This window comes from Lepisosteus platostomus, chromosome 17 (genome assembly GCF_059453375.1).
Source record: "Lepisosteus platostomus isolate fLepPlt1 chromosome 17, fLepPlt1.hap1, whole genome shotgun sequence".
Lineage (NCBI taxonomy): Eukaryota > Metazoa > Chordata > Actinopteri > Semionotiformes > Lepisosteidae > Lepisosteus > Lepisosteus platostomus.
In genome coordinates, this window is record NC_142627.1 from 21,238,226 (window position 1) to 21,265,905 (window position 27,680).

A 27,680-nucleotide genomic window follows, 5' to 3' on the forward strand; every position below is an offset into this window, starting at 1 on the left:
AAGCACTGCATTTTACCTTATTTTATGATTGTTTTTATCTATAGAACTTTTTAGCACCTTTCTACAAAATCCAGAACATAACAACTGAATGCTAAAACATACAGAATACTGTAGATTAAAAAGGTCAAAGTCATTAACCCAATCAGGAATTTATATAAGGCTATCCGAAACTAGGGTGGTATCAAGTTCATTGAATGAGAACTTGAAATAAGGGTGAGAAAGATCCCAGTAAAAATGGGGACCACTGAAAAGTGCTAATGACAATTTAAACCACAGATTAACACCATGCATACACAATGTGGACACAGGGAACAGAAAAAAAGTTTAATATTAAACATGAAGATTTGGACAACCTGTGAAAAAAATGCCTACCAGGCTAAGATTTTTGAAGGAAAGCATGTGTTCTGCCTCAGCCACTATCAAGGGAACTCATAATGTCATGTCTGTCCTGATCTCAGGCTCAAAAAACAAATTACTCTGAAAACAGGCAATGTGACCACAAGAGACACAGTCATGTCTCAATCAGTACCGTCGAGGCAACTCACTGTCCTGAATTTGAAGGCTTGAACTATGTGACTGCAAAAAGACAAAGCTCTGCTATTCCTCAGATGCCCTACAGCTGTTTCAAGAAACTGTTACTTTGTTTTCAATTTATCTTTGGACCCCATATGAAAGAAACCAGAAACCCACATGGAAAAAACACATTTTCTTCAAACGTGGATTTTTTTATGTAAACCATTGCTAGTGGAATTGAGAAAAAAGTCCAGTACTCGCCCTAATTGTTCCGTGTTCAAACAATTTTGACGTTAAAAAACCATCAGGTCAGAACAGTCTTCCTTCTACCGCAAACGATGTCTAGTTCCATAATACATAAGGTCAAGAAGTATATTCAACTTTAATGTATGCTTTATAAAGAAAAGGTCTCTGATTCATTCAGTCTCGTAACCCAGAATGGGCCCGAGCCACTTCTCAATTTCAGCTGTCGGCATCCCTTTCCTCAGAGCATAATCTTCGACCTGAAAAATACAAAATGGAGAACAATAAAAGGCCTGATGTTGACCATTATCAAGAAAAATAAAATGAAAATCTACCTATTTTCAAGGATCAGCACCAATAATCAAGAAAATAATTATTTACATCATCACAGGCTCAAACAGAACAGCACAGTCTGATTCCAGCCTTTAAAGGCCAGTGTGTAAGCAGATTTTCGAGATCTCTTTACAGCACCAGAGTCCGCTGAGCTGGGAGAACTGGGTAAATTGACCCAGTTAAGCCCGAAGCAAGCAGATCCAAAACCTGCAGACACACAGGCTCCCTGGGATTGGAGCTGGACCGCTCTGCTTTAGAACATAAAAACATACCTGTTCCTTTGTAATCTTGCCCACAGCAAAATAAGTTGATTTAGGGCTGGAGAAGTAAAGTCCAGAGACTGCTGCTGCTGGAGTCATAGCCAGTGACTCAGTTAATCCTATTCCTGCATGAAAAACACAACACAGAATCATATAAGAATACACCTTTCTCTTCCTAATGAGAGATCTTCCATTTAATCTTAAAAGCTCTTCGAAAGAAATAAAGAAAATCAGTTCGGTTATAATAAAAGGCAATCCAGGTTTCACTGCTTACAGTAACCAAAGTCACACGCTTGATCTCTACAATACACTTGACATAGAACAGAATCCATCCTTATATTGTAAGCACATAATGTATTATTGTATTAGAGCATGTCTATACTACTCCATATTGTGCATTTTGCACTGTTAATTTTCTATAGTTCTCCAATTGCTTTCACTGCAAGTAGTCTTCAACATACATCCATCAATTCTCTTTCTAGCTACTTTAAACATGGGGAGAACATACAAACTCCTCACAGACAGGACCCCAGGTGTGGAATTGAACCCAGGGCTCCAGCACTGCAAGGCACCAATTGTGGTTTTTATTCATAATCCTAACTGATTTCAGAGTAGAACCAGCAGCAACTCTTCATGAACAACCACTCCAGCACCACTACAAACTTCAGCTCAGAGCAAAGTAGACTCCTGAAGAGCCATGAGCAAACTAAACTAAATCTGAAGGCTTGATCCAGAAAATCTGTCTTTTCCCAGCTCATACACAAGACAGGGGATATCCTCTCTCAGATACAGCACCTGTTTTCTCGGCCATGTTGGCCAAGCTCCACATGGTCATCTTCTCGGTGTGGTCTGGCTGGCTGGGATAACCAGGGGCAGGCCGGATCCCCTGGTACTGGATCTTGTGCATGTCAGCGGCATGGAGGCTTTCTTCACTGCCATACCCCCAGAACTCTTTGCGAACCCTCATATGGAGCTCTTCTGCAAAGGCCTGTAAGAAAAATAAACGATGTTAGCTGTGCAGGAGCACAGACAGTATGAGCAGGGCTTTAGTAAATGGCAAGTAAGAAGAAAAGAAGGCAAGGGATTAGCAGATAAATATTTGCATTTTGTATTCCCTTTCCTTCACCACCAAAATCCGAACCCGGTTCATAGAAAGAACAAACATGTAAAGGAAATGCAGGAAAGAGATTCTGAGCTCAAACCCATAGATGCGTTCAGAGCTCTACAACACTCTTCCCGTTTGACAGAATAAGAGCTAGAACCCAAACCACAGCTGTGCATCGTGATCCCTGGCTCACAACAGCAAGTCAATATCCTCAATGACAAGGAGAATCAATGAGCACCTTCAGACACTGGAGCAAAGCCATAAGATGGAGCCAATCTGAGTCAGAAGCCTTTATTGACAGAACACTGACCAAAACGGTTTGGAAATATACACAGTCACTCCAGCACATGACTGCTGAAATTGTGTCAATAACGGACTGAGCCCAAACTCACACCGAGGACTAATCCATAACTCCCTACACTTTTCATCATCTCTCCATTGGTGGCCAACTGCCTGACGGGATTCACTGTGCTCTTTGATAAATTAATTAAATTATCACTTTTTAAATAATGTTGGAGGGAGCACTGGGGCAGGGTCTCTGGACTCATGACTGGTTAGGATGTGGGTTCAAGCCTCTGCTGCAGACACTACAGTTGCGTCTTGAATGAGGTCATTTACCCCAGCAGCTCCAGTCCGCCCAGTTGTGTGAATGGGGACCAGCTCTGTTATATACTGGTGTCTCCCTAGGGTGGGGGAATCACGTGCTCTCTATTTGCTTCACGCCAAGAAAACCAGGCCCAATGAGCTGCTGTGGCTTAAAATACTACCTACTGTAGTTTGACATAAAAAAAATGACTAAACAAAATTTTAACCAAAATGCAGGAAGAATCTCAACACGCACGCATAATATTTTACCACAAATGCATTATCCCCATTTCCTTATATATTGATCATATTCCTGTCATCAGTAAGAAAAGAACATGTACTGTATATAAGAAAGCTTGGTGAAAGAAGTAAAGGACGATGAATTTTATCATGTCTTTCAAGTGTATAAAGGTCACAGTCATTTACTGTATATACTGTAGCGCTGATGAAATTACAAAACTGCACTGTCGTGTAGCAGCTGGTCCTCACACAGTGGATGCCTCTGCAGGAAACACATATGGAAATTTTACACAAACCTAAGTTCCATATGTGAGCCTTGGCCACTGTGTTAAATCACTAACGATGAGGTGCTGAATGTCAAAAACCACTAGTCTCTTCATTCATATTCCTGACAGCTGCATAAGCATGCAGAATTGTGTTCAATGCTACATGTACTTCCACTGCAATCCCAGCTATGCACGAGCCCTGGTATGGATCCCATGATAGGCATCCACTGGGTTTTAAGGAATTCCTAAATCACCAGTGTGCTCCCCAAAGATCAAAGCAATGCACAGTGGCAGATATCTAGAGTAGACAGCAGCATGAAGAGAGGGACAGCCCAGTTATGACAGGAAGGTCACGTCTTCAGACACAAGCATGAATGTGGGGCAACACCGCACAACGACCTGCTCCAGGCAGCCTCACCTCGGCCAGCCGATCGGCCAGGGCCTTGACCATGATGCTGCTGTAGTCATCGCACTGCTCCTCAAACTCCCTGCTCAGCTCTTCAGCGCCAAAGCAAGCGACTGCAAACACGCCAATGTAATCGGGTACGCCACTGTGCAATGGTGCCACGAAGTCAGAGAGACAGTAGTATGGCTCTGAGTTCGAGGAGTCCTTTTCTGCCTGTGGAGAAAAAAAGAACGATCCTGACACCACTGGATGCTTTCAAACTTATACATCTTGTTATCTGGCATGTTTAACACAGCGGTTCTCAGTCTTTGCTTTACATACTCCACCTCAGCATTTAGTTTTACTTTGGCAGCTCCTGCCAATCACCACAAGCATCTGCAGTCAACAAATCATAGATGTGCTCAATAATGTAGAGGAAACGACCACTTAACATCTCTTAAAGCGTTTGTTACAAGCACTGAACTCAAATGTATCGCAGCACCTGGGTTTAATTCTGAGCCCAAGTTCTTTGTGTGTGCAATCTGCACATCATTTCCATGTTTGTGTGCTTCAACTTCCTCACACCCTCCAAAAATATGTTAACTAGCTTAATTGGTACCCCTACATTTCCCCAGAGTGCTTGCTTGTATGTGTGACAAAATGCTCAAGGTGTAGTACAGCCTTGTCTTCTATGATTCTGCAATAAGGTACTTTCTGATGATGGATGGATATACTGTGTAAAACTATATGCATGTGCCCACAGATACAATGTAGTTCAAATCACCCTCCAACCAAGGGCTTGAAATTTTGGATATTCTGAATAAATTTTGCAAACCAGATCTACTTAAAACCCACTCTGTAGACTGGGAGATGGTACAATCAATGCCATCAGCTTTTGAAGTGCAAATAAACAATGCTGGATTGAGTTCCCTTTTTTAAATCTCTCCACAGAGCTATAACAGTGTCAGCAGGAAAGGTTAGCTTGTTTTAGTTAAAATTCAGACACTGGAGCAAAGCCATAAGATTTGTAACCATGTGTAACCATGAACACAGCGAACAATTTTGCTGCAGGACCCTCTTTTTGTGTTCAGAGAAGTGGCCAAGAGTCCTTTACTACAGCACAACTCTGATAGATGAAATGCAACCCCAACCTGTTGACGTAGCCCGAAGAATTTTGCCACTGGCTCCATGCTGCGCGGTATTGCATCGTCGGCATAGACATAGATGTCATCACCAACACTCTGAGCTGGCCAGAATCCCACCAGCCCCACTGTCCTCAGTCTCTTGCTGACTATTAGTGAGTTCAGGAGATTCTGTGCATCTTCAAACACTCTCCTGGCTTCTTCACCTGCAGATAAAGAGCCCAGATGATAAACAGAACCTTACAGTCAGAGTGCCAGGCACTGGTCTGGGTGAGATGCTCCTCTACACAAAGCTGGAACACAGTCACTATCAACTTGTACTGAAGATTTCTAATTCAGAACTTGAAAAAAATACCTAAACATGCCACTGAACTTCCAACAGAAGAACCTCCTCCAGACCACCGAGCATGGTGGTGGGAGTATCATGGTATGGGGCTGCTTTGCTGCCTTCATTGAAGGAACCATGAATTCAGCCCGCTATCAGATTCTGGGGGAGAATATCAGGCCATCCTTTCATCAGCTGAAGCTGAGCAGAAAGAGGGTCATGCAGGAAGAACGTGATCCCAATTATAAAAGGAGGTCTACATCAGCATGGCTGGAGAACAACAATTTGTGTTTTCTTTCTTCTCTTTTCAGCATGGAATTAACCTATTACTTGTTCCATTATAGGTAAGGTATTTGCATCTATTTTAATTTTGCACTGTCCCCCTTTTTTGGCAACTTAATTTTTATAGTTTTTCCATCTTTCCACACACAAGCAACAGGCTACAAAGCATTCTCAAACCTTCGCCTGTACATACAGTATACATGTAGATACCTTACATCACTGTCTTGTATGTGTCCCCTTTTGAAACACTTGACTGTGTCTCAGTGCGTTTGAAATGCCATGTGTTACTGCTTTTTTCCCCCTGGCGTTCCAATTTTGCCATGGGTTCTGTTGTAATGAGCACTGTGTTCCAAACAACCATTTTGCAGCTCCATGAATAATGAACTGTTTTGAGGTTTTTCATCCATCCTAATTGGATGAATGTATTTCTTTTACATACTCGTTAAATTTCAGATGCTGAAATCAGAATGCATAGTTGTACTGTACTGTCAGTCCAGATCAGTCTGTACAATCTACAGCACCACAGGCGGATCCTATACTTACCCACACTTTTGTCTTTGAAGATTTTTGGATAACCTCTATTTGGATACTTCCCCCTCAGCTGCCAAACGTCAAAGAAAGGTTTCCAATCAATGTAGTCTATTAGCCTGCGGATGTCATAATCCTCAAACACATGAGTACCAATGAACCTGGGTCTGACTGGGAAGAGGAATAACAGAAAAAATAACACAAAAGTGAATGATATTATATCATCGTAGAAAACCTCCTGAGACGAATCCAAGACAAAGTTTCAGCTGCAGGTTCCTTAAAGTTAATGAATGTCACAAATTTAATAAAAGCTAAATATCTACTTGGGTATCACCGCTGTTGACAACTTGCTAAATAATCTAATGTTAAGCACTTCAGTTTAGGGATAATAATATCGGAAGGGTTACAAATGAAAGGAGTCGATTGGACCCATATAGATCATTCTGCTGTGAGCAGTTAACCGAGACAAGGAGCACTCCCTGACATTTCTTTAAAAAAGCCAGTGTGTCCGCTCTGACAACATGACTGAGCAGCTTGTTCCATGCTCTCATGAGCCCCTGTACTGCAACGCTCCTCCTGTTCTCAGTGTTAAAAGCACATCCTCACATCTTCAACCTGTGTCCCCAATCGCCACCAACTCTGAAGACGTCCAGTTTGTGGCCTTTTTCAGTGCCTTTGAGGATTTTGAAAACTGAAATCAAGTCACCTTCACCCTATAGGCCAGTCCTGTAGGACCAATACGCAGGACTCTAAAAGAAGTCTTACTAGCACAGTGTACAATTTTAAAATAACAATGCTCATTTTTAGTTCTACCTATATAACTTAACACTGTTGGCTTTAAAAGCTTTACCAAATTATCTAGAGAATGGAAATGTTTTAACGGACAGCTTGGTCAGTTTGTGTTTCCCATGTCTTACCAAATGTTTATTATATTTTTATCTACATGCAACACTCTGTACTGGTCCAGATAAATGTATTTTGTCTAACTCTTTTTGACTTCACAGCTTCTTCAGTGTTTTTCAGGTGTCCTCTTTTGACACCACCTGTAAACATTAATATTCAATTTAAGAATTGAGCTTCTGTGAGGAACTTTGACAAAATCTTCCTTAAACAGAGTTATGGATACTAAATACTCTTTCTCGTGTCATCCTATGTGTACATATCACAAAGAATGCTTTTAAAAAGAAATCCCTCACCTACCTGGTTTGGGGTGGGAGTGCCAGTCTATATGGAATCCCTTTTCCCTGCACTGTGCTAAAGACAGAAAGCGTCTATCCTGCAAACAGAAAGCACCACAGTAGCATTAAAAATGACTGCTCACACAGAAAGTGCTATCGTGCTTCCCATACCCCCTCCCCTAGTCAGCTGTAACCTGCTGAACTTCAGTATTTCTCACCTTTAGTGAGTCATAGTGATCTTGCCTAATATCTTCATACTCCTCTGTAACTTCCTCAAAGAATTCCTCTTTCACATTCTCATCTAGAAGCTGGGAACACTAGAAGGCAAAACAACATATTTTAAAGGACTTCAACAATTTTTAGGGACATGTAGGAGAAACATCTGCTGAGAAAAAGTGAACTCCTTGGGCAGTTTTATATCCGTCAGCCTAGCTTTCATGAAAAACGTACATACTGTAAATACTGGAGTGTGTAATGGTGTAGCATTTGACCACCAGAGGAATGGACAAGGCAACATTTCAAGAAGCTCAGCTACTGCCTCAGGAATAGTAGTGATGAAATATGCACAGGGAGATTATCTATTCTAGTGGACCAAATTAGCAACAATGTAACACATCTGAAAGTAGAGGATAGGTTTCCTTTTATGGTACTAGTCCTACAGCAAGTCCTACAGAGTCTCAACACATGGCGTTAGTTCTTGAGTAGTTGATGAATAACACAGAGACACAAGTAGAAAAAATATATTAAACCCAAGAGGTGATATATCATAGTGTTGCAGTCTAGTGTTCTCCTTCTGCCATGTTTGATCAGCTTGGTTCGTGTAGTGTCAGAAAAAAACAGGATTCTAATAATCTCATTTCAAGCTCCTGGTATTGAATAAAGAAAGAGAAACCCAGATGCAGTCAGTGCAGTCAGGGCCGGTGCCTCAAAAGAAATTAAACAGTGGGCCCCTCTACTCCACATTGGGGATCTCCCAAAACTCACAGAGGTGAGCGATGACACAAATGTAATCTTTCTCTGAGAAGCACAAAGTCAAACAATGTACTTCCCAGAGATCTCAAATCACAAAACGATTCAATCTTAAAACTCAGAATGGAAATGAATTAGTGGACACAGGGTGGGCACTGCGGATCAGAGCCTTGCTGTATTCCACAGATATGTGGCCTCAAGCAGAGCATGTGTGTCGCTCTGCTAAGACACCCCATCGGTACTGCATGGTCAACTCACCACAACCACACTCCTGGAGGCATCTAAGACATGGACCACTGGGGCGCTGTACCTGGGAGCAATCTTAACAGCAGTGTGGGTCCTAGTGCAGCACAAACAACAAACAAAACTGCTGAATGGTGACAGGCCACACCATGCCAGAATAACTTCTAGCCAAACTTAATTTCACGCACCCTTGAGAAAAGGGACTAGATGGCTGGCACCTGGATGAGCTACATGCTAATATATCCTGATCTACTTGCTTTCTCACATCTGACATTTTGCATCTTACTGAATGTTTTATTTTATTCAGCATTTCAAACGGTCTTCTGCTCTGGTCACTATATTTTTACGAGCCCCCCGTATACAAGTGTCCTCTTGGCACACCATTGCAGCATCTCCAAGACACTTCATCTCTCTCTCAAGCTATATAATCAAATGAAAAACAGGCTTCCATCTCTGGTTATTTCAGACCTGTCTAAAACCCAAACCAGACATGCCTAGAGATTTTGGTCCAACTCAGACCAGAAAACTATCTTCAAATGAAGTCCTATAGTTAAGACCACATAAGCCCATTACAATGCACAAGTAACTCCTGTATTACAGACATTTAAAGAGGCTCATCAGAAAGACATTTAGTCTTTTAAATAGTTATGCGATCACTTGCCCTTCTTTGTACTTTCTAATATTCGTATGCATTTGCTTTTTTTTCTCACCTTCTTCTTATGCTCCATTTTAAATATTTTTATTCTTTACACAATCTCACTTTCAATTTCAATTGTTTGCATTGCAGGGCATCGACTGCTGGGCTGCAGTATGTATATGTATATAACAGTATAAGTTAAATAACTGTCTCTTTCTACCCACCCCTCCAATTCAAATCGAGACAGGTTCCACCTTGAAGCCTCATCTCATCAGATACCGAAAGCTAAACGTTTGTGTCTGATCAGTCCTGAACCCTCAATGGATAACCAGGTTGAAAGTGGTGCTGGAGTGCTCTTAGCAGATAGCGCTCCAATATCTAGACCAAAAATTTCTGATACCAGCTACCCAGTATGGTGATCAGGGACACTGATGGTGTAGTAGGCGCCATTCTTTGAGCAAGAGGTTAAAAGGAGCTGGAACATAATGGCAGCCACTCACCACCAAAGTGGGTGCTGCCCTTCAGTGGAGGAAGAATTAGTGCAAGCTCTTTGGGATCCATTGAGATGAAAAGCGATATGGACATGTACAGTGCCTTGCGAAAGTATTCGGCCCCCTTGAACTTTTCAACCTTTTGCCACATTTCAGGCTTCAAACATAAAGATATAAATTTTTTATTTTATGTGAAGAATCACCAACAAGTGGGACACAATTGTGAAGTGGAACGAAATCTATTGGATTTTTGAAACTTTTTTAACTAATAAAAAAATGAAAAGTGGGGCGTGCAAAATTATTCGGCCCCCTTGCGTTAATACTTTGTAGAGCCACCTTTTGCTGCGATTACAGCTGCAAGTCGCTTGGGGTATGTCTCTATCAGTTTTGCACATCGAGAGACTGAAATTCTTGCCCATTCTTCCTTGCAAAACAGCTCGAGCTCACTGAGGTTGGATGGAGAGCGTTTGTGAACAGCAGTTTTCAGCTCTTTCCACAGATTCTCGATTGGATTCAGGTCTGGACTTTGACTTGGCCATTCAAACACCTGGATACGTTTATTTGTGAACCATTCCTTTGTAGATTTTGCTGTATGTTTGGGATCATTGTCTTGTTGGAAGATAAATCTCCGTCCCAGTTTCAGGTCTTTTGCAGACTCCAACAGGTTTTCATCCAGAATGGTCCTGTATTTGGCTGCATCCATCTTCCCCTCAATTTTAACCATCTTCCCTGTCCCTGCTGAAGAAAAGCAGGCCCAAACCATGATGCTGCCACCACCATGTTTGACAGTGGGGATGGTGTGTTGAGGGTGATGAGCTGTGTTGCTTTTACGCCAAACATATCGTTTTGCATTGTGGCCAAAAAGTTCGATTTTGGTTTCATCTGACCAGAGCACCTTCTTCCACATGTTTGGGGTGTCTCCCAGGTGGCTTGTGGCAAACTTTAGACGAGACTTTTTATGGATATCTTTGAGAAATGGCTTTCTTCTTGCCACTCTTCCATAAAGGCCAGATTTGTGCAGTGTAAGACTGATTGTTGTCCTATGGACAGACTCTCCCACCTCAGCTGTAGTTCTCTGCAGTTCATCCAGAGTGATCATGGGCCTCTTGGCTGCATCTCTGATCAGTCTTCTCCTTGTCTGAGCTGAAAGTTTAGAGGGACGGCCAGGTCTTGGTAGATTTGCAGTGGTCTGATACTCCTTCCATTTCAAGATGATCGCTTGCACAGTGCTCCTTGGGATGTTTGAAGCTTGGGAAATCTTTTTGTATCCAAATCCGGCTTTAAACTTCTCCACAACAGTATTACGGACCTGCCTGGTGTGTTCCTTGGTCTTCATGATGCTCTCTGCGCTTTCAACAGAACCTTGAGACTATCACAGAGCAGGTGCATTTATACAGAGACTTGATTACACACAGGTGGATTCTATTTATCACCATCAGTCATTTAGGACAACATTGGATCATTCAGAGATCCTCGCTGAACTTCTGGAGAGAGTTTGCTGCACTGAAAGTAAAGGGGCCGAATAATTTTGCACGCCCCACTTTTCATTTTTTTATTAGTTAAAAAAGTTTCAAAAATCCAATAGATTTCGTTCCACTTCACAATTGTGTCCCACTTGTTGGTGATTCTTCACATAAAATAAAAAATTTATATCTTTATGTTTGAAGCCTGAAATGTGGCAAAAGGTTGAAAAGTTCAAGGGGGCCGAATACTTTCGCAAGGCACTGTAAGTAATAATAATAAACAAATGCACTGGCATGTAAACACAATAAATGTCCAACAGAGGTTTGAATACTTGTCTCCCCTTCCCTGAGTTTACCGTACTTGGATGTTGTGGCTCCTCCAATCAGTAAGGGGATCCTCACTCCCAGCCTCTCCATCTCCTTCGCCACATAGATCATCTCATCCAGAGAGGGAGTGATCAATCCCGACAAGCCAATGATGTCTAAACAAAGAACAACCCGGACTGCTCAGGCAAGGAAAGAATACTTTCTCCCCATCTCTGGAGTGTCTCTACACCGCCCTCTTGTGGCTTAACCCACTCTTGACACTCCACATCCAGCTGCCCTGCTATAACATCCCTCAAGAAAACCAAGATACCACAGCACATTGCATTGCTAACTAAAGCAAGACTTCTGCATGACAGAGCAATACAGAGAATGAACAACTGGCAGAAGTCTACTCTTGCTTTTAACATCTAAGAGCTGGGAATGATTGCAACAAAAGCACAATACTGTGCAAACATTACCAAACAGCATGCAAACAGCGTAGTTAAAAGGGAAAACAATGATAAGACTCCTACAAATATAAAATCCGTACTGACACAAAAACATTTCACAATCACAAAATGAAGGAACAAAAACCGATCACTCACCTGCTTTTTTCTCAATGGCTTCGCGTAATATCTTATCACACGGAGTCATAACCCCCAAATCAATCACTCTATCAGGTGGAAAAAGAAAAGCAAATAGAAATATATGAATAAAACCCCAGCAAATTAACAGCAAAAGATGGGCTGTGCAGAAGTCAGCCATCAAAGAAAAATGCAGGCTTCAAAACAAGTCTTTTTTAGTCCTCCCTGCATAGAAAAATATTTTTTTCTTTCCATTCCCAAGGACAATTTATCATAATTCCTCTTATAATTTAATTCCATTTAAAATAGACAATTTGGCCATCCATGGCTCTGGTGAAATCCACACCAGATTATCCCATGTCTCCACACCACATAAACTCTGAGAAAAGGGTGAGAAATTAGTCTGGGACTCCAGACACCCCCACCAAGGACAGTAAAACTGCTGGAATGGGAACATTACGACAGGATGACTTATTCAGAGTGGCGCTGGCTCCCACTACTGTTACACCCCTGGGACATGACTCCTTCAAGTTTTTGTAGATGAGAGGTATGATTTTTTGATTTCGGTATTTCAGAATAGGGCCCCTTTAACTGCTTCTGCAAACGGTCTTAGGGGAGTGTGTTTCGCTAAAAGCCAGGCAAGGAGATGGAGCTGCCGGCGGCCGAAGAATCACAGAATTCCATCGCTACAAACACAAGCTTTGCTTTCAAGAACCGTGGGGGAGGAGAGCAACAAAAAGTTTATCCTCCGCGTGAGGAGCTGTGAAAGCATCAGAGATGTATCCTTGACATATTCAAGCTTCATTTTCGATAATAGTACCCAAGAACACAAGAAGGCTCACAAACAAAAATTGGCGATTTGGCCTATCTGGCTTGTTTGGTTTTTAGCGGTAATAATAGGAGCTAGTATTTAAAAAAAAAACAACAAGAAAAAAAACCAAGGCTGTTTAAAAAAAAGCCTTCTCCCACACAGCCCTCCATTTCCTAGAAACTTCAGAGGCAGGACCGGGGGCCATGTGACCAGCTGAGACGGCGAGCACACCTGAAATTGTTACAGCCCAGGACGACGCCCACAATGTTCTTCCCGATGTCGTGCACATCCCCCTTCACGGTGGCGAGCACGATTGTACCCTGGTAGGGATCCTGGGAAATACAAAAGAAGAGAATGCAGACAAGAGCGATCTGACAAGGAGGCAGCGGGTTCGAAACACGATCCGGGTGCGTCTGAGGCAGGCATTACTTTTATTACGTAAGCATATGGGAGCCAAAGCCGATGAAGCACTGACTCAACTCATTGATACAAAAGGAGGCTTTTTATACAAAATCACAAACAGCAAACCCACCCAGAACAGTTTCAGTATATGGTGTAAAGCCAAGGCTGCTAGCCCTGGTACGTGATAAACTGTAAGAATATTCTTGGGTTCCTTTAATCATTGTTTAAGCAGATATTATGTACTTTTAGATTTTGTCCATCATGGTTTAAGGAGATATCGGGCACTCTCAGTTCTGGTCAGACTTAAATTAAAAAGGGACTGAAGCCCTGTCCTCCACCATACCACAGCTGCTGCCCTACTGCAGGGCAGACAGCATCCCTGCAGGAAGAATTAAAATGTACAGTACAGCGGTAGTCACAGAGTTAAAAAACATTCCAAATGGACAATATTTCTAAAAGAAGTCTGCTGTTGCCCTTTAAAGAGATAATACAAATGCAGCTTTAACCTAAACCTTCAACTTTAACCCCATTCTTAAACTAACTTTAACCCAAACCCCAAGATAAATTTTAGACTGAAATCCATCTTCACCTGGGTTCTCCCATGTATAAAACAAGCAGTGTCTCGGACTTACTATGTCATCAGTACTGCCAGAAGCTGCCTTCATCTCTTCCCTCTCTTTCTCCATGAATGGGATGAGATACCCAACTGCTTTCTTCATGACACGGGCCGATTTAATTACCTTTATCCAGCACATAAAAAATGAGTCACTGAAAGTATTGATACATTATAATATTTGCCAAAGAAGGAAGAAGCAAATCTCTGCCCCTCGGCCGAACAGAGCCTACAGGAGGCAGGGTAAACATGGAGGACTTCAGAGATGATGATGAGACAGCTTATTTAAAGCGTTAAAAGTTAGTAACAAAATCTTGCAGTGAATGTGACTTTACAGGCAACGAATGAAGAGACTTAAAAGTGCAGGAGTGATATGCAACAAAGGTATGTTGTGAGCTAGAAGGCAAGTTCAAACAGATCATTAGCCATCATCTGAGCCTGTAACTGATGTGAAGCCACATACTGTATTCTAAAACCTTAGACAGGAATGATACATTAGAAATTGGTCTGTAGTTCACCACTGTATCAAAATCCAAGCCAGGATTTTTAATATAGGAGTAACTGATCTCACTCCTATAGTACTCTCCTTACTCCTTAGTCTTTAAAAAGGATTAGAAAGTGGATGATATTTTAACAACCAAAAAAAAAATCATCTCCTTATGGAATACATTAAAAAAAACAAGGACAACTCATTGCCTAAGCACAACCATCATCTTCTTGTAAAACTGCACTCGGCAGCAAGTTGTTTTCTTTTAATGCAGACGCTTAAACTGTATTCTGGGAAAACAGTCATGACAAACCGTAAGTAACTAAATGGTCTACCCAGACTCACAAACTGAAACAGAGGGCATTGCAAGATTATGAGACACACTATTCAGAAACATAATCCATATTTTAATTATAGTGCATAAGGACCTAATGACTTCAGTTTCACCAGGTAGGATTATATATAAACATGGAGGAAAAAAATACTCCCTTACCTGTGGCAGAAACATTTTTCCTGCTCCGAACAAGTCGCCCACTACTTTCATGCCGTTCATGAGAGGGCCCTCGATGATGTGCAGGGGACGGGGGTACTTGCTGCTCTGTGCTCTGGCCTCCTCTGTATCCTCTAACACATACTTCTCGATGCCCTGAAACAGCAGGTTCACATTTTATCCGGACAGCGCTCTAAACAGACGTTCCTCACGTTTATATAGCGCCTTTCCTCCCAAAGGATCCCAAAGCATCTTATATCATTGTGGAGACCCTTTTCGTCTACCACCGAGGTGCAGACCCCACCCTACCTAGCAATATTCCCTCTAGCTGCTCTTTTTGTCTCGTGTATTAAATTAGGAGGGATATCTGTGCAGGCCATGTTACACAAGCACAGTGGAGAATTTAGACAGGACACTTGGGTAATATTCCTCCTCTTAAAAACGGTGCCATGGAATCTTTCATATAACTAGACTCAGACATCACTAAAGCCCAGAAACAATAATTACGGCATGTCCACATATAAATATACTTATGAAGTAGTTCCAGTAGGTAGCTGCGTCAGCATGCATAGGCTGCAAAGGAACAAGTAATAGGTTTATTCCATGCTGAAAAGAGAAGAAAGGAAACGCTGTGGAGCCTTCTACGGGTGTAAATATATTTATTAAAAAGATTGACCAGTTAAACTGAAAAGTGAAACTGTCACCAGTGTCATGTTTTTAACTCCACCAGGCTCTGAAGCAACACGACTCCCACTCGCTTGTTTCTGAAAAGAAGGCATTTCTGTTCAAGAGGGGGCAATGAAACGATGCAAAATACTCCCAACAGCTCCATTGCATATCCCTCGAAATGCAGTGGACTCCTCTGAAGATGGAACTCTCCTGCTGACAACCGCTATTTCCAGTTACGGAAACATGCTCCAATCTTGCCTGCACGATCGTGCGGGCTTGAAAAAGAAACACCTTACCTTAATCAGCGCGTATTCCAGACGTTCCTCCACTGTGCCCCTTCGCCACTCATCCGTCTGAACCACCTTCTTGCCCCCTTTGGCGTGGTTCTGAAAGTCAATGTCAACACCTGAACAGGTCCAGTCCCTCTCCAGAAACATGAAACCTAAGACCTGGAGAGCCCCACCAGGAACAGAAACTCTCAGTGGCACCCAGAGCAGGCGGGGGGCTCTGGGGCGCCCCGTACCTGGGCATAGAGCAGCAGCTTCTCCGTGGCCTCTGGGTCCTTGTTCCAGATGAGGTTCTCGCACAGCAGTAGGAGCTGCTTGTCAATGTCGTCGTAGACCGGGAGGTTTCCCGCGTTCACGATGCCCATGTCCATCCCAACCTGAAGGCCAACAGCGGATTCTGAATAAGCAACACCGCGACGCCAATCAGAACACGTACGGCCCACTTTTCCCGGGCGTGGGCTTGCCGACGAGGGCAGGGCGCTCAGTACCTTGATGGCATGGTACAGGAAGGCGCCATGCATGGCCTCCCTTATGGCCTCCATCCCGCGAAAGGAGAAGGACAGGTTGGAGAGACCCCCACTGACCCGGGCTCCTGGCAGCGTTTCCTGCCGGGAGTCATGGGAAACTATCAAAAGGCGCCCAGCAGCCAGAACTCACAAGTGAATAGAACTAAAAACACCACCAAAACAAGACCTGAATATCCAGCAGAAAAACCACCCTGGTCCATTATTTCATGCTTCGTTACTGCAGCTGCTTCCTTACTAGTTTTAAAATAAATAGTTATTAAGATCAACAAGGGCTAACAGAAATAAAGTGAATTTTATATTCCTGTAAATTAAAAAAAAGTGGGAAAAAAATAATTGAGAGATTATGTTATCTGCTGGGCAGTAGTTTGCACTTTGTTGTCCAAGAGATTTAGTTATGGAGCTTGACAAACTCAAACACTGTCACTTCTCAGAGCTTCACCTGAAACAAAGACAGGCTTCGTCCAGCTCCAGAACATCAAAACATCCCATAACGAGACAAAGAAGGTGAAAACGGACTCTGACCTTTATAACTCTGGTTGCTTTCATGAAATTGATTGCATATATGTTGTGCTCCTCCATTCCAGTGCCAATGGTGAGGATATTCGGGTCAAAGATGATGTCATTGGGGTTGAAGCCCACCCTGTTCACCAGGAGATTGTATGCTCGGGTGCAAACCTGGATTTTGTGCTCTGTCTCAGTGGCCTTTAAAGACATTAAGGAACAAGCAAGGGAAACCTTAAACTCAGTTCAGTTTTGTAAGGTTTTGATATAGGCTTCCAAAATTACTGCATTTGTACTGCTCTGTGTTTGTATTTCCAAAAATGCACATAGCTATGCCAAAACGTGCTGTACACTCCAGCCAGAAAGCAGGTCAACGATGCCTGAAACAAAGCCCACTTCCGATAGTCTCAGTCTGTCAGGGTTACAACGGCGTGAAGCAGGGCCTCTATCTGCTCTGCCACCAGGACACACACAGACACACACAGACACACACAGACACACACAGACACACACAGACACACACAGACACACACAGACACACACAGACACACACAGACACACACAGACACACACAGACACACACAGACACACACGACCAGGCAGGGACAGAAGGGTGCCGAGACTTGCCTGTCCCTCCTCGTCAAAGGCCATGACGACGACGGCCGCGCCGAAGCGGCGCACGGTGCGCGCCTTCTGCAGGAAGTCCTCCTCGCCCTCCTTCAGGCTGATGCTGTTCACGACGCACTTGCCCTGGCAGCACTTCAGCCCCGCCTCGATCACCGAGAAGCTGGACGAGTCGATGCACAGGGGCACCTGCGCACGGGGACACGGCGCGATAGCAGCAGGAGCCTCACTCTCGTGTGGCGAGAGAGGGCTTTAATAACCCCACAAACCGAAAGAACACCGAGATACAGAACTCAATACAAAAATAATTAACGATTTCACCAGATGGAATCATCTGAAGGGTGGGAAGCAGCAGAAAACCCCTATTGCTGCAAAATCTACTGCCGGTTATAAAAAAAACTCTGACCACATACCTTGGATTTTAAAAATGCACTTTATGCAGAGAAAGTCCTGTTCCAGTTATTCCCATAACAATAAGATCTTCACATATGGAAGAGCAGATAATAACCGTGAGGAAGGCGGCTTTCAGCGATTTTGCTACACTTAATTTGCTTAATATAGTGTTCATTAACTGAATTAATTAATTCATTAAATTAGGTTAATTGTGTCAATGAGTAACCAGCTACCACACATATGCATTGACTATTGCAGGGTTTCTGAGCTCCCTGTAAAAAGCGGATGATCTCTATTGGACCTAAATTGAAATGGCGCCAGCCGTGCAACCCGACAGTGAAGCACATGAATGGAACTGGCGACAAGCACGCCGAGCCCAGTGCCACCGAGAGGGAGGCATACCCTGGCAATGTCGGGCTCCGAGGCGATCAGGTTGCAGAAGCGCGTCATGGCACTCTTCCCCTCCAGCATGCCCTCGTCCATGTTAATATCCAGAACCTGGGCGCCCATCTCCACTTGGGACTTGGCAATGCTGAGCGCCTCCTGGAGAACACACCAATCAACAAGCGCTCAGCACAAATTAAAATTAAAATAAAAATTAAGAAGGCACTATAGTGCAGTGGTTAGCATTGCAGACTCGCAGCACTGGGGTCCTGGGTTCAATTCCTGTCTGCGTTGAGCTTGTATGGTCTCCATCTTTGCACGGGGCTCCTCTGGGAGCTCTGGTTTCCTCCCACAGACCAAAGACAAACTGGCAGGTTAACTGGATTTTAGGAAAACTGGCCCTGGTGTGTGTGTGTGTGTGTGTGTGTGTGTGTGTGTGTGTGTGTGTGTGTGTGTGTGTGAGTCCCGAGATAATAATAATAATAATAATAATAATTGCTTACACTTATATAGCGCTTTTCTGGACACTCCACTCAAAGCGCTTTACAGGTAATGGGGACTCCCCTCCAGGACACCGGGGTTACACCCCTACTCTTTTCGAGAAGCACCCTGGGATTTTTAATGACCACAGAGAGTCAGGACCTCGGTTTTACGTCTCATCCGAAGGACGGCGCCTGTTTACAGTATAGTGTCCCCGTCACTATACTGGGGCATTAGGACCCACATGGACTGCAGGGTGAGCGCCCCCTGCTGGCCCCACTAACACCTCTTCCAGCAGCAACCTTAGTTTTTCCCAGGAGGTCTCCCATCCAGGTACTGACCAGGCTCACACCTGCTTAGCTTCAGTGGGTTGCCAGTTGTGAGTTGCAGGGTGATATGGCTGCTGGCATGGATCGGTGTCCCACACACAGTGTATCCTGCCTTGCGCCCACTGTTTGCCTCTGTGACTCTGTGCTGGATGCAGAGATTAGAAAATAGAAAATGTAATTGTGGCTGCTCTTAAAGAAACTGGGGGAGTCTCTTTTAACGTGTGCACTGTTCGGTTAAGATCCAGAGCAACTAGATCATTGCCTTTTAAAGCTCGAAATCTCAGAAGACATACCTCATAATTTCCTGACATGATCAACTTGGCGAACTTCCGGGACCCTGCAACGTTGCAGCGCTCGCCAATGTTGACAAAGTTTGTGTAAGGGCCGATCCGGAAAGGCTCCAGTCCTTTAAGAACATGAAATATTAAAAAAAGAGGCATTAAAATTCACCCGTTTCACACAGGGCTATATACCAAAACAAAGAGAAGAAGGCTCACTTAAGGAAGCAGTAACTGAGTAACAAGTAATATTCAACCTGATAGGAGCATGTAGTCTTGAAACAGAGCAGACGGAGGAATTCTGGGTTGGCAGTGCTTCACGGCATCGGCAATTGCCCTTCAGACAAACAGGGACGCCGTCAGTACCCATTCTCTAAGTGTGCTACAAAACAGTTTCATATTTGACCATTTAATTACCGAATATGCGCAGGAGTAGTTCCACAGCAGCCACCAACAATGTTTAGCAACCCATCCTCAGCGAATTCCTACAAACAGAAAGAAAAAAATATCCAATTGTGTATTACAGCCCAGCAAATCGGTGCCTCTTCTGCAAAAGGATTATTCCATACTGTAGATGCCCGGAAGCTCAATTGCTGATGCACTTTAGGGCTACCTTGACCTGTCTGGGAATGGACGAAAAAAAGTAAAATTTTCAGGTTACAAAGTAGATCCCACTGTGAGATGAAAGACTTGCCTTCAAATTTTTTGCTGTCAATTCAGGAGTTTCATCATATTCCCCAAAGGTATTAGGAAGACCTTAATGAAACGAAAAGCACCATTAGGGGGTTTAAATCGCATTTAGAATTCTCATTTTGTAAAAATGAAACATTCGCATTTAAAATAAGTTTTGCTTTGCGAGACAAATTATATCCGGATCTGATTACACTGCCTACAAGCAATCACTCTTGTGGAATAAAAAAAAAAAGCACTAATCACATCGCCAGCTTTCTGTGACCTGGATTCTCTAAAAGGCAGCACCAGTGTTAAAAGACGAGTGGCTCGAGAGTATGTGTGTGGGAGAAATCTGCGTGCACGTCCCCATTTTTCCCCATGTCAGTAACAGGGTTTGTTACCATGAGTCAAGATCTGGCTCGTATAAGAAAAATAATGGGCAGTTCTAAATTCAAAATGAAAATCTTGTGCATGCATTTTACTAAAAAAATAAATACAATCTTAATATAAATGCACAATATTTTGTGTTACTATTCTAATCATTTTTATTTTCCATTACAAATCAAAACACAGTAAGAAACATAAGCGATTACCTGCGTTGGGATAACAGATCACATAAGAGGTTGTGTTTTTTCCGATGGCTTCAATGAAAGGCCTCATTTCGGCTGCACCCAACGCACAGTTCAGTCCTATGCTGAAAATGAACAAAACGTCATACAGCGTCCCCATCAATCCCCCCGGTTACCGACAGGGCTAGGACTTAACTCACCACAGAGGTTTGGCATGAGACATGCTGATGACAAAGGCCTCTCCTGTCTGTCCAGAGAGGGTGCGTCCACTCTTGTCCACAATGGTCCCTGAGATCTACCATTAAGGCAGGAATTCAAAAGACATGAGGACACATAAAACAGGCTAAGCCTGTCAATTTCACATCATAATACAAATGAAATTAAAAAAATACATTCACTTACAAATATGGGTCTTGGCTCATATTGCTCCTCAAAAAGTTTATCAATTGCAAACAGCGCTGCCTGTTGATAAAAAATTTAAACCTCAGTTTTTGCATTCCAACATTATTTTAAAGACTTCAAAACCCATTTTATCATACAACAGGGTAAACAACAGCTTATGATCAGGAAGATGCCATCTGGCCTAAATAATATCACAAACGCCTTTAAAATCTAATACAGAAAATGATCTATACAAGTACAGTCAACTGGAAAATATCACCCATCAACTTTAACAATGACTGTTTAACTTGACATTCTAATTCCCAGAAGTGTAAGATGCTATTAGTCCTTACTAATGTTTTATTTTCCTTGAGATGCTGTAAGCTAAAACTATAATAAAGTCGCCATTTCACACAACTCAGAGAGCAGTAAATTGAGCAGCAGTGAAACACATATATCACTCTTTTCACTTAAAAACCTTATTCCTTGGCTGTCAAATAAAAACCCTGCAAATATGAAGCATATCCATAAAACTTACTACTTCATTTGTCCCAGCACAGTACTTACAAGTAAGGTTCCAGCTTGTATGTACATGATTTTGCATATGGGCGTTTCATGAGCAAAAAATAGAGAATAACACAAATGTAAGGTTAATAATTGCTGAGGTGACGACTGTTACCCAGTGTCCACTGGGAAATTTGCAGAACTGATGCTGGCTACACTCAATATATTACACCCAGTTTGTTCACTTGCCCTGAAACAGTGACTAAACTGCCACAAAAGAACAGTCCTGTTCAGTTTAAAATGAGCTTTTAACCTACCTTGGCATTGGCTGTGTCAAAAATGGTCTCAACTAGCAAAATATCCGCCCCTCCATCCAGGAGGCCTCTGGTCTGCTCTGCGTAAGCTTCCACCAGTTCATCAAAAGCTGTGAAAAATACATTATAAAATGTATCATCGTTTATCTTGATTTTACGGATCTCTTTTAATTTGAACTCATCCATAAATGGTAAAAGACAGCAACATGCAGCCCTGATGTTGATATCAGGAAGGGAGGTATACATTTGTGGGAAAACATTCATGCATATACATTATTGTAGCAGGCTAGAGTTTAGCCAGTTCAATAAAATCAAACCATGTAAAAGCAGTTTTATAACCAATATTAGTTCCATGACATGATCCTCAATGATGTGAAACTGCAAATGTATTTCTAAAACATCACTATAAATACTTGTAAATGAAGCACAAATAAACACACCCCTTAAGTGGTTATTCAAAACACGGATTTTAACCAGGAGCAGAAAGTCTTCTGCCTTGTTGAAAAATATAGAATTACTGTCATCACCACAAACACAATCTCCTTAGAAAAATCCTTTGTGTTCCTTGTGCCTGAGGTTGTGAGAAACAATTATCTTTCTCATCTTAGTAGCCATCTAAAACAGTGTGAAAAGAGAGGCTTGTATTTATGCTATATCGGTAAATAAAGTATGGTCATTATGTTGTGTAGGTCTCATGGTAAAGTGTGTATAATAGTTAAATAAGTACCTTTCTGTTCTTTGAAAAACTTGTTTTTGGATTATAATGCAGAATTTGAAAACACAATCGCTTTTGTAATGTTCAGCATTGAGAAAGTTGGAATAAGCTCTATCTCTGGCTGAAAAAAAAAAACTTTGGGGAGTTCTTCCTGCACTTCTGTTTCACCAAGTAAAACATGATTCATGTCTAAATGATGTATGGTGCTAAATATGCCCTTGGCTCTTCTGCTGGCAGCGTAATTTGCTTATCGCTCCTGTGCTCTGTGGGCAAGGAATATCTGCAAACAGGCAGCCTTCATTGTTGCATGGTTCCACAATGTGCTTTCAAACTGACTGCATCATTTTGCCCAGCACAGTGCTTATAAATAAGGTCCCAGCTTGTATGTACTGTACAGTACATGATTGTTACACGAGTTCATTTTATAGACAATGTACAGTAAGTTGTTTTGCATATGGGTGTTTCATGAGCAAAAAAATTGAGAATAACACAAATGAAAGGTTAATTATTGCTGGGGTGACGACTGTTACCCAGAGTCCAGAGGGAGTATTGCAGAACTGATGCTGGCTACACTCAATATATTACACCTGGTTTTGTTCACTTGCCCTCTCATGCTGGAATGAGAAGAATGATTTGTATAACCAAGCACTAATGTAGCAAGGGCCAATTAATATTCATGCCCATAATTCATAGTGAATGAATGCTCCATAAGTCTGAAAGCCGCTCCTTGTAATGAAACGCCTTTTAAACTTCTTCTGGTATTTCTCCTAGACTACTGAAGTGCTCCTTGTTTCCTGCCTGCAGCACAGTGCCATGGGTGGTCTTACCAACTTCAATCACATGGGCAGTATCGCACATCCATCCATTTTCTAACTGCTTTCTCCAATTCAGGCAGCTTATCCCAGCAAGCAACGGGTGCAAGGCAGCATACACTCTGGACAGGACACCAGTCCTTCACAGGGCACACCCACAAACAAGACACAGTTTGTCCTGGCCAGTTTTCCCAGAAGCCAATTTACTTACTATTAGGTTTTTGAACTGTGGGGGGAACTGGAGTACCTGGAGGAAACCCACATGAACACAGGCAGAACATACAAACTCCACACAGACAGGACTCCTGGTCTGGAATTGAACCCAGGGCCCAGCGCTGTGGGGCCCCACCACATTTGCCCAGTAATGCACATCACACTCTAAATAATTTAAGCCTGGGAGAGCTCTTTTGATTTAAACGTTTCAGGAAGTAAAGAAATAAATTATATTTTGTTAAGTAATTAATCTTCAATATAAGAAGGATTGTAGCCATTACTGATTAATGTGAATGATCATAGGATCATAGGTGTGAAGTTCTTACTAATATTCCGGAAGTCTGGTCTTTCCACAGAGGGAGAGACAGATAAAGTCTTGTTGGTTGGTCCAATTGCTCCAGCCACATATCTTTTAATGCCTGTGAAAGAGAATAAGTCAAGGTTAGCTGATGCATGGAGACTTTGTTTACATATGTTTGTGTTCAGTGAGGTATTATGCTTTCTCACTCAGATAAGATTGAAAGTACTTCCTTTAAGTGCTCCCAGTCTTTCAAGGCCAGGAATACGCCTCCTGTGAATTTCTTCACTAGTCTAGAAAACACAATACCAACCTGTCTGGGCAGCAACATCGCTGGCAGCCTTCCTGGCCACCTCTGCCGAAACTTTATTAAGACGGTATGCCTGCCAGAGGAAAAAATGTGTTATTTTCATAGACCTATAGCAATTATAAGGTTCTCCAGATATTGACTAAACCATCACCATTATAATTGTGAATTAATTCAAAGTAGTAAGATTAAAAATAAAGTAAGAATGAAATATTGGCAATTCAATTTAATCCACATAAATCATAAAACTTTCTCCAACTTCTGGGAATATCATCAAAGGTTTAATGTAATTTCACTTATGTTGTGCGCATATAAGCATTTTTCGCCGAATGTCATCTGTCTTCTTACCAAATCTTCAAGTCCGTAGTCAGCCTGTGCTATGCTTGTGCTGCTGAACGTGTTTGTTTCAATGATATCAGCTCCGGACAGCAAATATTCCTTCAATCAAAGAAACACAGCAAGCAGATATTCACTATTGGCTGTGCTCAGGGATATTTTCTGTGCACTTCATAAAAAAACAGGTGTCTCCAACCCCAGTCCAGCAGGTGTTGAAAAAATAATCAAATTATAAAGGCCTGGAGCTATGAGTGATTTAACTAGATTTGTGTTCAAGTAATTCAGAGAACAAATATGAGAATATCTTTCACCCCTCAAGAACCAGGTCTGGAGACCCTTGCCATAAACGTTAAGGTTGGCACATGTTCATCAGGAAGTCACAAGTCAAACAAAGAACTTGATATCAAAAATAGAGAAAGAATAACCACAAAAGTTAAATAACAACTTCACTGCTGTATGCTGCCACAGCGACGCAAAGTAAAACGACCAACTCCATCAGTTTTAACAAACAGGTAGACACATTACCTGATGAATCTTATAGATAACGTCAGGCTGTGTTAGGCTCAGGAGATCGTTGTTTCCTTTCAGGCTTTTAGGGTGCTGCTTGAATTCCTCTCCCCTGAAGTCCTGCTCCTCCAAATTTCTCTGCTGGATCATGGTCCCCATTCCTCCATCCAGTACCAGAATCCTGTGCTGTAGAAGCGCCTTTACTTCATCCTGTATGCTGCTCCTACCTAGGTCAGCAGTTTTAAAGGGCTTCGTTATACTTTATAGCGTTTATTCAAAATGCTACTTACTCCACCATTATGATTTACATAACAGGGAACAGGCACATTTATGAGAAATTAAGTACGACTGAATGGAAAAGGAGCTAGCTATGATACAGCCTGTGTTTATTTTTCCTTTCTAGTTTTATGTATACTGTAGTTAATGTAGCAGATCATCATGCAGTATATAGAGTAAAGCCTAATTGCTCATCTTCAATGTTCTAACTGCTTTTTTCGTTACAGGGTCATGGGGAAAAGCAAGGGTGGGTACACAAACACACACACTCACGTCAGGGCAAGTTTTTCCAAAAGCCAATTAACCCACCAGTATGTCTTTGGAGTGTGGGAAGAAATCAGAGCACCGGGGGGAAATGAACACATATCTGGGCAGAACATACAAACTCCACACAGACAGCACCTCAGGTCCAGAAATGAACCCAGGGTCCCAGTGCTGTGAGGCAGCAGTGTGAACCACTCCGCCACCATGTTGACCACAAACTTTTGTGATACATTTTTAAAATGATTTTTATTTAATATATAATTATATATTATTTAAATAAATATTATTATTTAAAAGTATTTTTAAAATAGAATAGGCACTTTTTTACACAAAAGGCAGTGGGCGTCTGGCACGAGCTGTACTGTACAGCCATGGTGTAGAGTAAAAACTGAGAACCCAGCTCGTTCCAGTCAGTGACTCTGTGAAATGGTCAGATGGGCCAAGTGACCTCCTTTCATGCATAAGCTTTCTTATGTTCTTATAGCTCTCCGTAACATTGTAATCGGTCAACTTGCCCCACTTAATAGTGGGTGAATAGCAAAGCGCCCTTGTAAAACTACTGCAGTATAGCCGGGACTGTGCGTGTCAGTTTGAAGCGCACCCTTTCTATAAATATATCACGCGTGCACATCGGGGCAACACCAGACCACGACTGAAACCCTTACGATTAATCTTTTAGCCTGCGAATACGGCAGCCTTCAGCCCAGCCTCTTCCAAAAAGCACATTTACCACTGGAGACAGGGGTTACAGCAAGTCCCAGAGAAATACACAAAGCTATCCTTAGCTAGCACTGAAGTAGTGCAGGTGAGTAGCTGTTTAGTGGGTCGCAGCAGAAGTAGGTTGAAGTAGTTCACGGCCGACACGTTGCGTTTTCTTTCTTCTCTTTTCAGCATGGAATAATAAACCTATTACTTGTTCCTTAGCTAAGCAATGTTCATTACTGTCACATGCATTTCTGGCATGGGTGGACATCGATACCCCCGAGCTCTTGCTGACTCAAAGCTTTCAAATCACATCTGGCTACCTCGGGTCGTAGCACGCACGTCAGAATGACAATTTTGGAAGCACATTCACCACGTTTTTACTTCCATACCTGAGTCCTTGGAACAGTCGTGAATTGTAGGTGCCATGGTCCGGATTCTTAGTCCTGTTGGAAGGTGTCTGCAGGTTTTAAACAGACGCCCAAGCGGCGTTTTGTAATTACACAAGTGAAACAACTTGTGTAACACTGCCGGACTCGGTCCTCCCCACACGTTTACAAACTTCACTGGGAGCACTGGCGTCACCGAGGACGTAGACGACGGCGCATGCGCCTCCGCAGTTGTGCACTTCGCCAGTTCAGTCTCGTTGGCAGCTGTGGAAAGTAGCTCGATATTGGCGACACTGTATTCACTTTGCTTTTTGTGCATTTAACGACCTAGGATAGAATGAAATTGTCTAAAACGAACCAAGTGCTTTTTGAACAAAGACTTGTTTCATTGTCATATCTCTTGCTACATGACTAACGTTTAGCACCAGAGGAAATGAAACGATCTTTTTACGTTCGTCTAATCCTGACAGTGGGTTCTATTAACCCTTATAAAATTTACAAATTTATTTAAACGAAGTTAACCGGGGAAAAAGGTAACGGGAAAAAAATCAAAAGGGGTTTCCCACCACACGAGTTTTTTCCGAAATTAAATCTGTTCCAATGTTATCTACCTGATGTGGGGCAGCTCAGCTGCCTGGTCTCCAGACACAACATTTCAAAAGTGGGAAAAGTAGAACAAAAACTTAAAATCACTAAAACTTTGCATAGCTGACAATCTGGTCAATGTTTTTTAAAATAACACCAAGAGTTGCTGAACCTCTCTGAATATTTTCTCATGGGATGTTAAATTGTTACTTCATTACTTACTTTTTAGCGCACATAAATCATACGTTTGAGGACAAAATTGTCTTGTTCTATTACTGGCAAGCATCGTATTCACAGGCAAGACAAACAGAGAGTCTTAAATGTGACATGGCTGTAACATAAATCATCACTTGTCTGTGTGCCATAATATGCAACAGTTATAAATTAAGCAGGTTGACAGGAGATGCATTACTGCAGTCTGGTGACTCACAATTTACATTATCTTGCATTCATTTGAATTTTCTCTAAAGGATATTTTTCTTT

At 42.3% G+C, this 27,680-nt stretch overlaps 1 protein-coding gene across 3 annotated transcripts; it reads right to left on the reverse strand.

The window, feature by feature from the left end:
- Positions 1 to 303: 303 nt before the first annotated feature.
- Positions 304 to 26,955, reverse strand: mtr (5-methyltetrahydrofolate-homocysteine methyltransferase). Of its 3 annotated transcripts, none has more exons than XM_088609779.1 (33): positions 26,616 to 26,946; positions 25,000 to 25,208; positions 24,487 to 24,576; positions 24,145 to 24,214; positions 23,860 to 23,952; positions 21,797 to 21,903; positions 20,997 to 21,056; positions 20,795 to 20,889; positions 20,619 to 20,719; positions 20,048 to 20,109; positions 19,771 to 19,838; positions 19,611 to 19,690; positions 19,369 to 19,481; positions 18,285 to 18,425; positions 17,493 to 17,678; positions 16,887 to 17,066; positions 16,326 to 16,442; positions 16,074 to 16,214; positions 15,847 to 15,936; positions 14,885 to 15,037; positions 13,924 to 14,031; positions 13,121 to 13,221; positions 12,100 to 12,167; positions 11,550 to 11,670; positions 8,613 to 8,694; positions 7,604 to 7,702; positions 7,408 to 7,483; positions 6,223 to 6,378; positions 5,082 to 5,278; positions 3,964 to 4,164; positions 2,145 to 2,337; positions 1,362 to 1,474; positions 304 to 1,016 (listed from the first exon to the last, which is right to left on the reverse strand). In XM_088609779.1, the coding sequence occupies exons 1-33, from the start codon at positions 26,929 to 26,931 to the stop codon at positions 930 to 932; spliced, it is 4,074 nt and encodes a 1,357-aa protein (XP_088465905.1). In that variant the 5' UTR covers positions 26,932 to 26,946; the 3' UTR covers positions 304 to 929. The 3 variants fall into 3 exon arrangements, with proteins under 3 accessions (XP_088465905.1, XP_088465906.1, XP_088465907.1); XM_088609780.1 differs by having other exon boundaries at positions 6,223 to 6,374; positions 7,404 to 7,483; XM_088609781.1 differs by lacking the exons at positions 304 to 1,016; positions 1,362 to 1,474; positions 2,145 to 2,337; positions 3,964 to 4,164; positions 5,082 to 5,278 and adding an exon at positions 5,351 to 5,592 and having other exon boundaries at positions 26,616 to 26,955.
- Between the last annotated feature and the right edge of the window lie 725 nt (positions 26,956 to 27,680).